We start from the raw sequence: 19579 nt of genomic DNA, 5'->3' as shown, positions 1-19579 counted from the left end.
GCACAGTGGCTCTTCATGATGGCAACGCTCCTGTCGTGGACGCATAGCAACGATGAGCGTCATTGCGCATCAAAAGAAACCGTAGCGGCACCAATTGTCGTTGCTTCTTGTGTAGTGCTACAATGATCTATGATCCGTCGTAACTACGACACACCACATGGTACCAATTACGATGCTGGAGCCTAGATGATGGTTGTTTGTAGTTAAGATGGTTATTAGTGCGGTGGTAATGATTGTTGGTGCAAGTGGTGGTGGTGGTGGTTTGTGGATTTGAGGTGACAATTACATTTTCGGTGGTGTTGACAGTGGTGGAGTGCGGGTGATATGGGGTGGGGAAAATGAAGGGTAATTCGTGACCAGTTAATTGGGTTATTATGACAAGTTAATTTGATAATATGTGACAATTAATTTGATAATTAATGATCGATAAATAAGTTATGACCTATAAAAGTATGTAACCTGTGACTGAATTTGCAGTGTGACCTAATATTTTGTGTCTTTGTGACTATGACATTTTGTGATTGTAACTTGTACGTATGTAAATGTTACCATAAATTACATGTTATTGTGGTCTTGACTTGTTTAATTAACACGACTTTTTACAGAATTTTACAAGTTTGAAAATGTATCTTTAAGAGCCCGTTTGATTCTCATTAATTGGGAACATGAGTTTCGAATGGTATTTTTAGGAGAATATATTGTTGAATAGTACGGAAAATTTTTGATATACATGTAGAATATTTTATATTGTAAATGTATCGTTAAATAAAATAAACTAATGGGTGTCAAGCAGGTACTGAATGTTGGTAATTGTGTATTTTTCCCTAATTTGATATGAATGTTTGGCTAAGTTTAAGCAATTTGCTTATAAGTGAAAAGTTTATTTTAAAAAGTTAATTAAATTAATTTACTTGTCTTAAAGTAACTTCTACATTATTGGCCAAAATGCTTTTAACTTTAAATGACAACAAGAACATATTTAAAACATGTTAACTTTTTAAGTTAAATCATGTGTTTTATTTATCCACAATAGTTCCTATTATGCAAGGGCATGGGTCGCTTCAATTGCTTCTCATCATTTAATAAAAGAGCATAAGAATTTTGGGAATGATGTATTAATTTGTCAATGTAGCTAATAATAGTATTTTGAAAAAGGGTATTTTATATGAATTCTAAAATAGGGGTTTTCTTACATCAAATTCTAAACTATAATCCATAACATAAAAAGTAATTTGGGGCCCATAACATGATTTTATAATAGTTATAAGAAACTCTCTTAAACTAATCAGAATATACAGTAAAAAGTAGATTTGATAAGATAATTAAAGCAAATTCACATGAAATTTGATTCAAAACGCACTTTAGGGTTGCTTATGCACATTTTATTAAGTCGCTTTCTTCTCGAAAGAAAAACAATCATGCTACATGTACATTTTTTTTTAACATCATGTTTGACATTGTGTCACGTGACGACATATGATTAAATGTTTTTTAAAAAAACACACTTTCTCGCCCAACACTTTTTGAATTCCAATGAAATGTAAACAAAGATATCAACCATTAAATGTACGCCTAACAGTATTCAAAGAAAAATAACAATATATAAATACTTTAATTTTTTAATTTTTAAGGAGGATTTTGTCATGCGAGTCTAGAGCTACATGATTATATATATTCTTATTGAGTAAAACGGCCGATAAGACAGACTTCCAATCTAAACCGCCAACTTGGCCTTGAGAGAATCCACCTAAGTTCAACTCAAGTTATTAGAGGTGTTAAATAGAGCAATTCGAGTTCACTCACATTTACTCAAGGGACGAGCTAAGCTCAAGCCAGCTTGCCTGTAGCATTTTGGGCTTGACTTGCCCCTTGATCTCGTCCCTTAGTGGGGCAAGCCAGTCACAGCTCGCCATATTTATTTTTTTCTTGGTTGATAATTGTATTTGTACAATATTATAAACATGTAAATTTATAAGAAATATGTAAAAGAAATTATAAATTTGTACAAACCCTTCTCCTTTATTCAAATTTGAAACTAGCTAAATACATAGATTGAATCAAAATTGTACACGAATGATTATTTCAAGTATATTCAACCAAAAAAAAAAAAAAAAAAAAAACTCAAATATGAACGGAAAGTAAAAATATAAAGTTAACGTATAAAAAAATTCATGAATTTTTTTATTGTTGAAAATCTTTAGCAATTGCACTAGCCATCTTATCCTATATTGATATTCTACATCTTACAAGTGATTCAAACACATTAGAGACTCAAACATATTTTCTTTTAATCGACTTCTTTCGTTGAACAAAATCCTGTTACCTCAATGAATACTAGCTCTGATGCTACAATTGACACCAAAGACATTAATAAATCACATGTCGTCAACGATATTATTAACTACTATTTCTCATTTATTCTTCACCATATAAGAAGATCAAATTCAAAATTATTTATCCCGACTTGACCTAAAACACTAAGAATGTGATATTAAAAATATCTAGCTAATTATTGGAAAAAATCAAAATTATTATAGGGATAACACACAAATACCCTACTATTATCCAATAATCTTAAAAATATCTATTTTTCATTAAAAATCAATCTTGTACATTTACCTCCTTTCGTAATTTTATTTTTTTTAAATATATATACCTCATTTACCTCCTCCTGAAAATTAAATGTTGGGGTAGGGATGATAGGTGAGTTGAGCTACTCGTCAACCCATCAACTCTGTTCACTCCAGAGGCGAGCAACAAGCACGAGCCGAACAACAAAAATTCTCGTACAAGTCGGCTCATAATATTGGCTCGCGAGCCACTTGGTTCGCCTATCCCTATATCTTATTGCATTTTTGCAGCTTTTGAATTGACTCAATAGATGCATTTTTACAGCATTTCATCAACTGCTACATTTCAGGTAGCTATTTAGCGTCTAATAGAAAATTTGAATTTGAATTTTAAACTTATTTTCCTTACATTGAAGGCAATGCCATTACCTTCAATTTTCATATAATTTCTGCTCTTATTCTTTAAATCTTTCATTTTGATTAGCATCTACTCTCATCACTCTTCTTAAGTGTTGGATCAATTTTTATTTATTTTTTATTTTTTTTACTTCATAATTTGTTTCCTATCGTACCATTTCGAACAAACCTTTAGCTATCAAACTCTACTTCTATAATTTTTGTTGCATTGTTATACCATGCACTTTACATAATATCTATCTTATCATCATATTCTTTGGAAGAAAATAATTTATTTAGTTTCAGGTCGAACTTTCAAAGGTTCGATGAAAAGTCAAGTTCTGCTATGACTTCCGATAAAATAAAGAACAATTAAGTACTCTTCAGGAACTATGGAATTCAATTTTCATTTTTTCACATAGTTTTGAATGGAATTATAATAATTTTGAAATTTTGATTCTTTGTAGAAATGAGATAATTACATTCTGTCATCAATTTCAAAATGAAGCTACTTTGAGTCATTATGAGTGGACCATATGCATTTTATTTTATAACTTGTTAAACATATTATCATCTTCTATGCAATGTGAATCTCGTTTTCTCAATTTAAATTCTGTTATACCCTCATTATTAAATATTTCTTTAGCCTTCTTACAATGTAGTGGGAAACACACTATGTTGCCCTTATGAATTTATGATTAACACACTATTTTACACAAGTAACACACTATGTTACTATTCGAAAACCACTCCACCATCACCACAAGACACAAGTAATGTTACATCATTTAGCCCTTGTTTGTCAACCATTCTCCTACATTATACTACATTATTTTTTCTACAGTACTCATTTTCAGCCACACATTATTCATTAATATAATATTACACATAAATAAAAAAAATTCCTTCTTTTTAATCACACATTTCAACATCAATCATTATTCTATACTCCAATTTTTGAAGCTAAAGGGCCACAAACAGGGCCTTAAAACCATCCCCACACCATGTCTGCCATCACTACAAAACATAAGTAATACAACATGTTACCCGATGAAATCACTTCTCATCATCGTCAGCTACGACCACCACTATCGTCTAAAAATGAAGTGTTTCACAAATTGAGCTATCATTACATTCTAATTAGATTTAATAAATAAAAGAAAAAGACATTGGCAACAAATAGAGAAAAAAAATGAGTTATATTTGTCATGTACGATCGGCATTTGTCGCCAGCAAAATTATTTGTCACGACCATCACCACTACAATTGGAATCCTCTATCGCTAGAACTAACTCAATACACATCCATCATCAACTACGCCACAACAACCACGGTAGACCAGCTTCCTATCAACATCTAGCGTAGTAGTATAAGACAAGAAAACATAGCACCTCCTGTGTTATAATTAAAGCAAAATTTTGCGAACTTAAAATTATTCTAAATGGATTAAAAATCACACGCGTAAAATAAATAAATGTGCATGTTTTATAGATGATAAATATTAAAATAATAAGAAAAAACTTGCTGATAGACGATTGTAGTTCTAAGAAACTAGCATGATACACTACATGCTTATGCTTGACCTTCTTTTTGTACGTTATGATCCATCATTTCCTACACCTCATTGTAACATAAAATCATCTCACAGAGCGAGGAATCTCGAAAAACGAGAAATAAACATTGAGCTTGTAGCTCATCTCGAACTATCAAAGAAGCTAGTCTTGGTGTGTGCAAGGCCTTATAACTGTACTTGACGATAGTTAAGGGCAAGGAATAAGCATCTCGTGAAGCCATGAAATCTGCCAAGCGAACGAGAGAATAACCATCTCGCGAGTGGCTCTCTTGAACTATCGAAGACTTATAAATTGACCTCTAGTGGACGAGGTCTTATAGATAGTCTCGACGATAATTAGGGCAGGAAATAAATGTCTCACAAAGTCAAGGAATCATCTGGCGAAGATCTGAGGCCTATAAGTTGATCTCAGATGCATGAGGTCTTATAGCTGTGCTCGACGATAATGAGGGAAAAGAAATGAGCATCTCACGAATCCAAAAAAATTTGTGACAAAGAGAGGAATAAACATCCCACAAGGTGAGTAATAAAAAACTTGCTAATGAGGCCAATAAAGGCTCATTTTGCAAGGGCAAGCACATTCGATGAAGTGGAGAATAAACATTCCACAAGATGAGGAAAATATATTTCGCGAATGAGGCCAAGAAAAGACTCCTTTTCAAGGGCAAACAGTTCTAGCGAGGAGAGGAATAAACATCCCGCAAGGCAAGGGATAAACGCCTTGTAAACGAGGCCGCGAAAAGCTCCTTTTGCAAGGGTAAACACATCTGGCGAGGTGGAGAATAAACATCCCGCGGTGCAAGAGATAAACATTTTTACAAATGAGGTCAAGAAATGCTTTTTTTGCAAGGGAAAATATGTCTAGCAAGGTGAGGAATAAACATCCATTGAGGTGAGAGATAAACTCTCGCAAATGAGGTTCTGAAAGCCTCATTTTGCAAGGGCAAACACATCTAGTTGGAACCACAAAGAAACTGCTTTTTCAAGGGTAAATACTTTGAGATTTTGCTTATTTCTTTATTAAAGGAACAAGAACTCTAAGATACTCTCTCTTTCTTTATTTAAGGAACGAGACTCATAGAATGCTACTTTTGATAATAAGAAATTCACGAGTTAGGGCTCGCCTTCGATAATAAGAAAATCATGAGTTAGGACTCGCCTTCAATAAATTAAAAAAACCACAAGCTAGAGCTCGCTTTTAATAAATAAGAAAGCTACGAGGTAGGGTTCGCCTTCAATGATCGCAATTATCATCTAATAATATAATAAGCGGTCCATCTAGATAAACAAGAAGGCGGGATAGCAGTATTTACGAGCTGTCTCCTAGAAATAATGTTCAACTGATCTACAGCCACATCATTGGAGGCAAATTTGGAAAAATGGATATGTTACCTAGCATGTAAATTATTCCTTATCATATTACCTCTGAAGTCCAAGATATAGTCATTTATTTTACATTTTTTATTGCTGTCTTTGTCATTTCCAGGAAAAAAATTGCATGAAAAATTCTCATTTTTGGAAGCCTTTTGAATGTGATGATAGCATTTAACGTACCGATTTTCCACAGACAACACCAATCAGTTGACTTCATTTTTTTGTAGGGACGATGTGGCTAACAGATTTCAGGTCCTCCCCACGTCTACATAGCTCCTCTTGCACACTAGGACAAACCATTAGAGCACTAATCTTCGTTGGTGGGAGAGGCGGCCACGCGCTCTCCAACAATTAAATCAACATATGTTTGAGTATGTATTTAGGTGTGGGACATACCTGAGATGTGAGCACCTTAACCCCTATTTGTCATCCTTTAAAAAATTAAATTATTTGCTCTAGTAACATTTTCCACCACATTCACATAATAAAATATTTTACATACAAGCTAATAAAGTTTCTTTAAATTTCAACCGCACATTCTTCAAAAAAATATTATTCAAAATTCTATAATTTCTCCCATAATGAGAGACAAACAAGCTCTAAATAAAAAGAGGTTCGAATCCAGGAATTATAGAGAGTAAAGAAAGAATATAAAGAATATAAAAGTTGTATATTGAGAGCATAAACTTGTATTGCATTTGAATGACACAATGTGTGAGTTTTTTTTTTATAGTATAAGAGGATAAGTAAGAATCGTTGGATAAAGAGATGCGTGGCCTCATCCTAGCGGCTGAGGCATCTTATCATAAGTGTTAGTAAATTTAAAGTTATGATCGTTTTTAACCCTAGGCTTGCCACATAAAGGTTAGACTTGACATGTTAACTTAGTAGATTGATCGTTGCATTGTATTGTCACATCAATTATAAATAGAAGATTTTGTATGAAAGATCTTCTGCAACGGCCTCTAACTGCCTCATCTCATCCATGAGAGCTTGATCATGTACCCTAGCATATGGGTTCGACCTCTTCGTAGGGCAAACTAAACTGTCAACTGGCAAAATAATGTGGAGTTTGGATCTCGATTCGCTTATTGCGTAGTTGTCACGTGGTCGTACTTGGAGGCTAGATCACAGCTAAAAGATATGAAACACCATTCACTCATTTATCATTAACTTTCTTATTATAAACACTTCCAAATAGGACCAAGTTTAGCTCAGCGAGAATGTGTAGAAGTAAAGGAAAACATGATATATCCTGTTAAAAACTGTGCAAAAAGTTCGTTATTCCCTATGCTTTTTAGGGCATCAAATCAGTCAAATCACCTATTTAACAAATATTTCATGTTTGGATTTGGGCTGTAGCCTGTAGGACCTTTTATTGGATCACCTGAACCTGGCCGGGGATTTTTGGGCGGTTGGCATGGCCCATTGATTGATGGGACTCATTCTTGAATTGGCAGACCTTATGGCCACATTAACAAGGACAAACCATTAGAGCACTAGCCAATCTTCGTTGGTGGGAGAGGCGGCCACGCGCTCTCCAACAATTAAATCAACATATGTTTGAGTATGTATTTAGGTGTGGGACATACATGAGATATGAGCAACTTAGCCCCTATTTGTCATCCTTTAAAAAATTAAATTATTTGCTACAGTAACATTTTCCACCACATTCACATAATAAAATATTTTACATACAAACTAATAAAGTTTCTTTAAATTTTAACCGCACATTCTTCAAAAAAATATTATTCAAAATTCTATAATCTCCCATAATGAGAGACAAACAAGCTCTAAATAAAAAGAGGTTCGAATCCGGGAATTATAGAGAGTGTGCGGTTAAAATTTAAAGTTATGACCGTTTTTAACCCTAGGCTTGCCACATAAAGGTTAGACTTGACATGTTAACTTAGTAGATTGATCGTTGCATTGTATTGTCACATCAATTATAAATAGAAGATTTTGTATGAAAGATCTTCTGCAACGGCCTCTAACTGCCTCATCTCATCCATGAGAGCTTGATCATGTACCCTAGCATATGGGTTCGACCTCTTCGTAGGGCAAACTAAACTGTCAACTGGCAAAATAATGTGGAGTTTGGATCTCGATTCGCTTATTGCGTAGTTGTCACGTGGTCGTACTTGGAGGCTAGATCACAGCTAAAAGATATGAAACACCATTCACTCATTTATCATTAACTTTCTTATTATAAACACTTCCAAATAGGACCAAGTTTAGCTCAGCGAGAATGTGTAGAAGTAAAGGAAAACATGATATATCCTGTTAAAAACTGTGCAAAAAGTTCGTTATTCCCTATGCTTTTTAGGGCATCAAATCAGTCAAATCACCTATTTAACAAATATTTCATGTTTGGATTTGGGCTGTAGCCTGTAGGACCTTTTATTGGATCACCTGAACCTGGCCGGGGATTTTTGGGCGGTTGGCATGGCCCATTGATTGATGGGACTCATTCTTGAATTGGCAGACCTTATGGCCACATTAACAAATGAATTGTTTAATCAGTCTTTTCGTCGACCCCACTTACTTCAAAGGTTTTCAACAACCAATTTTAATTTATTTATTAATTAAAAAAAAAAGGTTGAATCCCAACTCTATGGGCTCCCACATCTCCCCCCTAAAACTTTATGAGGGAAGTAAATCGCGGGATGTGCCCCAATAAGGCAGGGAACAAAAGCTGCATGTACACTGCGCCTACAAGAAGTCAAATTTCATGTCTCAGGAATCGAACTCCCACACTGCGGCTGCCAGCAAGGCATGAGATAACCTCACTCCTATCCTTTGCACCACTGGGCTATACCCCGGGAGCATTTATTTATTAATTACTTTGCCTCTTATTTGGTGTATATAAACTTATAGTACATTTTTATAAAATTAAAGTCCTTTCTGAGCCCCATTAATTTGAAGAAATGTATTATGAAATAGCGATTGATGGAAAATATGTGGTTAAAAAAGAAGGAAATTTTTTTTATTTGTGTATAACATTATTTTAATGAAGAATGTGTGGTTAAAAATGAGTACTGTAGAAAAAATAATGTAAAGTAGAAGATGACAAACAGGGGGTAAATATTGACTCTAACTTGAAATTTTTAGTAGATTTTAATCTATATCAAATAGAGGTTTTATATATTAAGATAATCTTTTGGGATTTTCGAGTTAAATTTGCTTAAGAAATAGTAACTGCTGAATTTTATTTTCTAATTATAGATTGTCTAGATTAACAATCTAAAACATTCCATTTAATAATATGGTACTTAACATAAATTGAGAGATTCCACTTTTCACATAATCTGAATATGCTATTTTGGTGCTCAATTTAAGTTGACAATTTGATAAATTATATTTATGATAATTCGAGAAATTTTATTTTACATAAAGTGGGTATAATATGTAAAGCTTTTATGTGATTATAAAATGATCAAGCATCATTTGTAACTACACATTTTTTAAAACTTACAACTTTTTATCGAATTTTTAATAATATAATCTTTGAGATTCACTACTTATAAGCACTTAAAAACTTGTTAAAGCAAGCATTATGATTAGTGATACATGTATTGGTTACTCAATTTACTTTGAACGTTGAAGGCTTGCCAAACTCTATAATAGAAGCTACAAACATGGATTGCTCATAATTGTACTCCGTGTTATTCATCTCGACTAAAATGCTAAATCTATAATTACATTGCTACACTAAGAAGCAACAAAAGTTTGTATTGAAATGACTTTCCATTAGGTCGATTCTGACAAATATTATGATTAGAAAAAATAAGATATAGTACGAGAAGCGTTATCGACCCTAAACATTCGAGACAATTTGTAATTTTCTAATGTTATAGCTATCTAAGTCATTTTATTACAAGTTAAAATGTTAATGAACTCTATATGCAAAAGGTCATTTCCTCTTTTTTTTACAGCTATATTTGTACATTTTACCTAGTTGTGAATTTCTTTTATGTGAAAAAGAGAGACAGACAGCATATTTTGATGTCAAGTGTTGTATGATTTACTTCATATTAAGCATCAGTCTACATCCTCTTTGCATATACCCTACTGAAGTAAGTCTCCCTACCCCACCTACCCACCTACTATTCTCCACTTTATTGCTCCCCCAAAAGTAGTGGGTATCCATGTTTTTCCAATAAGGACATTCAGCTATCTTCTCATTTCCATATTCCAGAAATATGCTTTTGTAAATGCAATCTTGTACATTTATTCAGAGGCTTGGGGGAGTGGGTGGGGTGGGGGGTCAATATGTAGGACCTCTTAATAACTTTAGGATGGTCATGGCTCATGATATATATGTACAAATATATATAATCATAGAGTTTGTGAAGTTGCTGGGGGATCAATATGTACTTGTGTAGGACCTCTTAATGACTTTGGGATGGTCATGATATATATATAGTCGTCATTATCTCCTGCTCTCACTGTGCAGAATAAAAAAAAAATATATGTTGATATGATAAAAGAACCTTAATTATGGTCCTCTGAAGCAATCAAAATTCAAAAAACTATAATTAAAGATCTCATTTCACTTCAACGGTAAGAAATTTTTATCCTGCCCACTGAGGAAAAGAGATATATATATGTGAAAAAACCATGAAATTAAGTTGAATGCTTAAGTATAATGTGTTACGTTACTAAACAGAATAATAGACAAACTTCCTACATGTCTCAGCCAGATTACAAGAAGCTGAGGCTAACTCAAAGGTAACAAAAAGTGATAAATGCTTGAAATTTTTTTGGCTGAAAGCATTAGAAAGTTTTAGAATATTCAGACTTCACATGTAAAGACATAACTTAAAAGACCATATATATGTACAAGCTAATAATTCTGTAGGTTCATGTTCTTTCACATGGGAGAAAAATCTTCTTCGGATCCTTGTACTGTTCTAGACAATGACAATCATATAATGGACATTCACAAGAACTAAGTAATTAATGGAAAAAAAAAATAATATAAGTTGTAAAGGTTGAATCAGATAAATTTTCCATTTTTGACTTGAGATCTAATAATCACTCAATAAAATATTCATTTTGTAGTCTTTATTGAGGTAGAGAATTAATTGAATCTCCAAGTCAAGATTCGAGTTAAAATCGAGAAAGAAAGGCCTTGCCATCGAGAATATTGAAGTTGATGACTCAATTCTCTCATCATTATTTTGGCTTTTGATGTAGGTTTTAAATTTGATGATCACTTATTTATGAAGATTTCACTTGAGCATGTTAGGCTTTGATAAAAATAACTTGACTTGCAAAGAGAGACTCTTTTTAAGATAATGTTGTTCAAATAATTTTAATATATTCTCGACAAAAAATTCCGGTGTTTATTTTTATACAAATATGTACTCTTTCCAGCCCTTTTGGTCACAAAAACAGCTTGTACCATTTTTCGCACTATATTCACGTTGGACTAAGCTTAATTACGAAATAATTAAAGGGTAATGCTATACATACATAATTAAAGGGTACATACATAAATCTAACTAATTAATTTAAAAGTAATGTTTAATTAGAAGCCAAACATTTTATACCATAAAAAAGAGACTATCTTACATCATCAAATACTCAAAATCATTTGGAGTAATTGCTCAATATTTAATTCAAGAGCAAGAACTACAATATAAAAGTATTTTACATTACATAGCCCTTTTTCTAGTGTGAATTATTCTTTTAACAAAAAGCCAACCATTGCGCTACTACATATATCATCACAAAACACGTCCCAAAAGATGAACACTCATTATATACCAAATTATTTCACTTCCCCACATAAATATTATTCGCAATATATACTCAATAGAGTAATAGCTCGTCGTTTAGAAATGGAACGAGCATTAGAAGGTTCATATTATCGAAATAAAAGGCAATAAACCCTAATATAAACATATAAGACCTTACATGATACCATCTCCACCATTTTCAGGGCTGTTAGAATCATTATTCCATCGAGAAGAATATGTCCCAGGGTAACCCGAATTCAGATTAAAAGAACCTCCTTCTCGACCCATCCTCCCGAACTGTGCACTCATCTGATTCAGATACGAGGCTTCACTACCCGTATATCGCATTAGATCAGCATTTGTTGCATCCAATTCCTTCTGAAGATGAAGAACTTGCCTTTGAAGGACAGATATTGCTCCAACACAGCCGTATACAGGATCTTTTAACCGTGCCTCGGCTTCATAAGCAAGAGAATTTACTGCATCTTCTCTTTGATGAGGAAGGATTTCATTGAGTAGTTTACTTACATTGCTTGCACCAAATATTTTGTGTACATTAGCGAATTTTTGGGGTTCCTCAGGAGGAAAATATGGAGCAAATATGCAACCTGGCAGGCATTTTCTTCTCAAGAATTTGCAGGCTGCACACGGAGGGCTGGAATAGCTAGTAGAAGAAGCCATTTTTCCTGAAATTCAATTTTTTTTTCCCTGAAATAAATGAATCAGACAAAGTAATAATTGAGATTAACCATTTAAATTGTGAATAATTAACTCATATATACATATTATGATTTTAATGGAATTGGTAGTGATCATGAATACTATGTTTAAACAAATTATTAATTACATGATTTAACATGGTACCATAGCAAATAAATGAGCTAAATATGAGTCCCATAATCCTTTTATGAAATTTGTACAATTGAAAATGTATTAAATTCGTACGTGAAGAGATGTAATAAAAATAATTTTTTAATAAATAAATATGTACCTTTGAAATGGCTTAGTTTTTAGATGAGAAATAACTATAGAATTATCAAAATTAATCTTGGTTCTGCAAGAAAATCTCTAAAACACAAATAGATAAATAAAATCCCTATAATAATTTACTGTTTCGTTCCTTTAAATTCGTCACATAATTATTTAGAGCTGCAGAAGCTAATAGGAATTATTATTTCTCAGAACAAAAACATGAAAAAATTAAAAGGAATACAGCAAGGAAAAACATTTACATAAAAAAAATTATTCTATTATTTCTGAAGGCCTTCCTGGACAACAAGAACAAGAAAAGAAGTTTAAAATTAAGCAGGATTCATAAGTTTGATCTTTTTGGAAAATTCTTTAATTGGCAATTTACCAGCAGCCAAGTTACCTGAATTTATAGACATTTTAACACAACAGTGAAGAGAAAGGTAATCATATTCAACAGAAATCCCACATTCAACCTCGAAATTTTTCTAAGTAAGAACTGGATTACTTTTTTCATCAAAGCCATTACCCGAGTATAATAATTTTCTTAACTGGGTGGCAGAGGACTTGAACTTAGAAACGCCTAATTTAAAAAAATTAAAACCATTAGAACGGTTTTTTCCCCACTTGAAAGTTGGACTTATGACCACTCTCTACTTTGATACCAAGTTAAATTACTTCATAAGTTTGTATATTACTGTCATCTTAATTGTCCTGCAAAACAGATGCAAATGAAAACTTTTCTTCAGGGGTGGAGAGATGGATCTTAAGGAAAAGTTCTAAATAATCAACATACCTCTTTGATCTATATATCTTCAAGCAAAATCAAACAGCTAAAGAATCTCTCTTTCTTTCTTTTTTTCTGGGGGTGGGCTTGTGGGGAAGGGGGGAGGGGAGGGGGAGATGAAGAAGGGTTTCTTTACTCAAAAGAAAAGACACTGGTAATAATTTGAATCTTTCCTTCTGAAACCTGTTACTGGTTTTTTCCCTTGATCATTTTAAGGATCCTTCAGCTATTGGTATACAAAAGTTTCTTGAATTTATACTGCCAAAAAGGAAACCCTAGAAACTATAGAGACACAGAAACCTGAAAAATAAAGTATGAGTAAAGTGATGTGAGAGAAGGGTTAAGGAATGTAAAGCCATAGCATAAGGCATATATAGTAGAAATACAATTATTAAACAGTTTTGACCAAAATCATGTCTCATATTAAATTAAATTCATAAATAATACCAGAAAGTAGATATATATATTTACTGTGTATTTGATATAGTATTGAACAAAAATATAAGAATTGATCAGATTGATCGGTTCACCCAAAGAATCAAGAATCAGTATTAAGAACAGTTTAATTATAAATTAAATATTAAAAAATCAGAAGCCGTCAAAATAACTTAAGAATTGATGAGTTTAGCTTCAAAACGAGTCGGTTCGAAATTTAAATCAGCCAGCTTTTAGGTCAACCGGTTATTTACCCAAAAAAAAAACAAAAAACAAAAAAAACTGGTCAGTTCACATCAATTTCTTTTTATATCATTTATTTATTTTAATACTTTTGCCAATCTTTTATCTTGAAACTTATAACAGTGAGAAGAAATTTATTATCTTTGTAGTCCTCTTTTGGCTAATTTATAATAAATTATTAGACCTCGCCATATTGACCAAAAAATTGTCATAGATGCAATGATATAATCCCAGTTGGCAACAGATAATTTGATGGAGATGTTGATTGTATTTAAAATAGTCCAATAATAAAATGTTATGTGACATTATTTCAATGATTATCTCAATCATTATATTACTGTAGTATGATCGTAAAGTATTTATAAATAGTCAAACTTTATTATCAACTACACATTTCAATGAATATACAAGTATTATCTATCTATCACTCGTTTTTATTTATGTATAAACTAAATTGTTTGTATTTTCTTCTCAAAATATAGGATTATGTCAGGTTTGCATGAGTTTTTTTTTGACAGAATGTTAATTAGACCTGATTTGTCTTTCTCTTCTTCAAAAAAAAGATTGAAACCCAACCTTGAGGGTCCTCACTGCCCCGCTCCTGGAGTATCGTGAGGGAGGTAAATCGCGGGATGTGCCCCAACAGGCCAGAAAACAAAAGTTTGCCCTTACACTTGTGCCCACAAAAAATCCAATTCCATATGTCAGAAATCGAACTCTTACACTGCAGCTGCCAGCAAGGCTGAGACTACCTCACTCTTGTCGTTTGCACCACTGAATTATGCCCCAGGAGGCTGTCTTTCTCTTCTTCACTCTTGCATGTCGTACTATAAGTACTAGAGCATCATATTATTTCTTTATTATGCATCTCGCAATTCATTTTATTGTATAAAACTACTCTGATAGGAAATGGAAACAGGATTTAAATCCACGTAGCACCTGGGTACCTTTTTTTTAAACTGACCGGCCATATGTTAACACGTGGCACTTGGATTTAATCCATGTCCCCCTTCCCTGTTTTTGTAGCAAAACTCAATTTCTTTAGTACGTAGTATGTAAACAATTTTCAAAAAATGGATGACGCAACTTTGAACTCGACATCTTTGCCTACTTTTTTGAATAATACATCCAATTATCTCATCTAAAAATCTAGATTCCTAAATATTAAAAAGAGAATATGTTATTTAAATTTAGTGTTCGAGAGTTACCTCCAACAGTATGTTTCATATAATTACTATGTTCAACAATTATCCACGTTTTTCTCATCTGTTCAGTGAAATGATAGGGGCCAGCACATGATCCAAATGCTGCAGTTAAAAGGGGAAAGTAAAGTTAATTTATGAAGTGCGATTAGATAAATATGGATATAGAAGAAAGAAAAAACAACCCATTTTCTCATAAGGTGAAGGCAAAATTTAAATAAATAATTTTTTTTTGGATATTTACAAAGTTATATGTGTAAACATTTTCTCATCTTAATGTGTGCATTATCTCATTATTAAATCTTGAAAACATGAAAGCCTTACTATTTACAAACAACCTTCTTAAAGATATAACAGCGAGCTCTTGTTTTCGTGGGAATTAAAATCTAGATTTTAATCTAACACTAAGTCAAAGTAAACAATTTATTTTTAATTACATATTTTATGGATCTCACAACCTTTCAACTTTGCATTTCATCAACTTTGATCAAAATCGACTAAAACTAAGTCTCTGTTTGATATGGATTAAAGTCAAGATTTTGATTTAAGTCAAAATCAACAACTAATTTAATTTTGGGAACCACAACTTTTTAATCACACATTTCTATCAACTTTTGTCAAAATTTACTTAAAATCTAATTTTTTGTCTCCACCAAAGAGGGGCTAGGTTGCAAAACAGTAGTAGATTAGTAGGTCATTTTGAAACCAATTTTGCTTATTGCATTCAAGGTGTTGACTACACCAATCTTTTAATCACTGCAATTGAAGTCATTTAAAAAAAAAAAAAAAAAAAAGCCATTTTCTTTTACGGTAAATATTTCTTGACATTGATGTAAAAGACAGTATGTGCGTGTATAGATACAGATACGTACACGTTCCTTTCAAAATCTCAATCTGCCAGTCTTCAAAATAGAATTGAACCATCCAAATGAAACCCCAGAAATTAAAATTATCATTTTACTGTTTAGTTCCATTATCGAATGCAGACATGAACAGTTGTATATATATACCGTATACGCATATCAGAATGTAGAAAGGATGAATACATATATATAGTTGAATGTATCTATCGTTTTCACCTTTACTGCTTTCTCTTATTTCATGCCGACATGTCGACAACTTGCATGTAATGAGTATCTGTCAGAAACATGACATTTGAGAACTAATACTGTATAGGGTTAAAATTATATTTACGTAGATTGTTGACTATTACATGGAGACGATCATGGTAAATGAAGTGTTGGACTATGATGGGAATGGGCTAAACGTAACCTATTATTTGACAATTTCAATATGATGAGGCCCAAACCCGGATCCATTAAATGGAGTGTCGTGTTTGAGAAGTGTGACTTTGGTATTAAGCCCCGTTTGATGACCATTATTTTGAAAAAAAAAATGATATTTAAATAATATTTTTTGGAGGTCAATTTTTTTGCTTGTTTTGGCTCATGGCGAACTTGTTCTAGTGGAAATGATGTATGGTTAAAAAATACAAAAAATTGGGTTATATATAAAATATTTTATTGTATGAATGTGATTGAAAATGAGTACGAGAATTAAAATGTTTTGTTTTAAAAGGACACAAACAGGGCTAAGTTGGCGCTTCTTGAATTTGATATGTTTCTATTTACTCTAGACCATTGATCCTGATTTGAGATTAACAGTGATCACTGAAGGTATAAAAATATTCCTTTGCTATTGACCTAATTCATTCTAATTATCTGATTTTTCTTTGCCCTCTTCTAGAACTCTATGTAGGTTTTCATCATAGTCTTCTCTTCAATCTTCAACATTTGATTGGAAGATTTCTATGGTTTCTATGTGATGTTAAGCGTCTAAGAGATTCTTTGGTAAGAAGAATGATGGTTTGATTTTATGGTTTGGGTTCTTCTTATTCATAGAAGTAACTTCAACTAGTCTATTCGAGAGTCAGGGTTTTTTTTTTTTTTAATGCAGAGGGGTACAATAATCAAGCCTGTTTTCTATGATACTTTGATGCCCTAGTAGAAACGTTGAGGATTGTAAATTTTATGTAAAGAGATTTGAATCTTTTGTCCAAAATTATTCAATTTTTGTATAATAGTGGAATCTTTGGTGGCTATTCTATTGTCTTCGATCATGATTTGGCCATGAAAAAATTAATTTTAGTAGTTTTCTAGATAGGCTTTCTTTTGTTTGCATGTTTAGATCATATCCACTAACATAAGAGCTTTCTCTGTTGGATTCGCCTTTGAAATTAGTTTCAATACTTTTACCGGAGATTCAAAAGTTAGGATACATTAGGATGGCTAGCTTCAATATTTTCATGGGACGATGAGAGATGATTGTTGTACAAACGAGGGTTTAGAGAATGAATTTGAACTAGATTTCTTGATTTTTTCGAGTTTTAGACGACAAATCTCTTTTAAAGATAAAGTTGGAGGTAAATTGATTAGATAGGGGAAATTAAGCTCATTTATGTATTTATTTTTTAAAACATTTCTTTAAACAAAAAAAATAAATAAAAAATAAAAAAATTTTGGAGCTTTATTATTAATTTTTTTGCCTTTGTTAAAAGAAATGTTTTTATTCACATCAAAATAACATTTTAAACTCATTTTCTTCCTTAATTAACACTGTCTATCCATATAATCTACTTACAAAAAATTAGCTCCATGCGCGCACGATGTATGGAGCTTCAAAACTTTTGTTCCGTGCATGCACGGAGCAAGAAAAAAATTTATGTTTTTTTTATACGCTCTGTGAAAAAGAATTTTATTTTTTTTCCTTTCTCACGCAACCATTCTTACAGTAACAAAAAATCTACTTCATTCTATTTTTCCATTTTCTTCTTCAAATTAGATTCTTTTAACACGCAATTTTTTTTTTTGTTTTACGATTTCATTTGGTTAAATAAAAACTATCTTTTGGTAGGATTTAGTTGCTTCATTTGATGAGATGCCAAGATGAATTAATAGTTTTTCTTCGATTTCATGTCTTGCAAATTTGACCTTTTTAATTCTCTTAACATATTTTTCTCGTGAATATAATAGACTAACGATGGGTGGGTTATATCATATTATCAATCAGTTAGACAAATAAACTCTTTATTAAAGATTTATAGAATTTAAGGGAGAATATAATTTAACATAGATACAAGGGAAAAGCGAGATAGGTTGATGGTGAATGCTCATATTTTGTGAATATAGTTTTAATGTTGATGCAGTTGATATTGATGATCAAAACTCATATTTTGTGAATATAATTTTGATTGACTATATTACATTTAATTTTATTAGCTTTTGTGTCTGGAATTATAGCAGCTGGAATGATTATTATATTTATCAATTTAAGATTTTAGTCTTGCGAAAAAAATAATTATTTTTCGGCATTCTTAACAATTGAGATTGACTCTTTGTTCCTATTCTATCACAAGAATATCTGTTTCAATCTTTACATTACTGATTTTGATATAGAGCGCAATTTGTTTTTCTATAAGTCTTACTTTTAAATTATTTTTTCTCAACATGATTTTCAAAGTTAATTAGTTATTTCAGAGGGAAAAGCGAAGTGAATAAAATGTCTTTTTGCATCATACTCAAATTCTTTGTAAGAGGTGAAAAGATTGAAAACTGAGCTATTGGCCTCTCAAATAGTTTCTTGAGTTCAAAATTTCCTAAGCTATTGGAAAGTTCTGAGTTCGAAATTTATCCTCTCAAATAGTTTCTTTAGTACAAAATTTCTTGGCAGCTTCTCAAATAGTTAGAAAGCACTTCTAGGTCTCTAAGTTAGCTTCATTTGTCTTGGGTCTTATGGAATGTGATGGTTCCTTTATAAGTATTTATAAAATAATTGCTAATTTCTGATTTTTCATAAGCGAGAAAGAGTGAAAATTGCTTGTTACAGTCTATATCTTCTGGAGTTCATATTTATAATTTAAGGAATTCATATTAATGAAGTTGTTGTAGAGAAAATTACTTGGTACAGTCTATATCTTATGATTTTCCATAAGGGTTTACGTTGTTGATATTAATAGACAATTGCAATTGTGATTAGCAGTTATTACTGTGGAAAGTTGGGGGGGAGGGCTTTCTAGTATCTGGGATTGGATGGAGAGAAAAAATCTTTCGGACTTGCTGTAAGCAAAGATTGGATTTTTCTGCTTTAATCACTTGTCAAAATATTCATGTGGCGTTGGGAAAATTGGATAAGATGAAGTTTGGGCACCATTTTCGTGTTTGCTCATGTTTCTAATTCCTCTCTATTGTGGAGGATTTCCTTTTGTTAAGATCGTTATATGGTGATTG

At 32.1% G+C, this 19579-nt stretch overlaps 1 protein-coding gene across 1 annotated transcript; it reads right to left on the bottom strand.

The window, feature by feature from the left end:
- Nucleotides 1–11443: 11443 nt before the first annotated feature.
- LOC111409311 (LOB domain-containing protein 25-like) lies at nt 11444–13762 on the bottom strand. The gene is made up of 2 exons (XM_023039345.1): nt 13423–13762; nt 11444–12365 (listed from the first exon to the last, which is right to left on the bottom strand). Exon 2 carries the CDS (start codon nt 12336–12338, stop codon nt 11832–11834), a length of 507 nt encoding a protein of 168 aa, XP_022895113.1. The 5' UTR covers nt 12339–12365; nt 13423–13762; the 3' UTR covers nt 11444–11831.
- Nucleotides 13763–19579: the final 5817 nt, after the last annotated feature.

This window comes from Olea europaea, chromosome 14, assembly GCF_002742605.1.
Source record: "Olea europaea var. sylvestris chromosome 14, O_europaea_v1, whole genome shotgun sequence".
Lineage (NCBI taxonomy): Eukaryota > Viridiplantae > Streptophyta > Magnoliopsida > Lamiales > Oleaceae > Olea > Olea europaea.
Note: the sequence above shows the minus strand (reverse complement) of the source record. Positions and strands in the feature narration are given on the sequence as shown.

Excerpts from the sequence above, each read along its gene's own strand:
- LOC111409311 (XM_023039345.1), bottom strand. The coding sequence starts at position 12,338 with ATGGCTTCTTCTACTAGCTATTCCAGCCCTCCGTGTGCAGCCTGCAAA.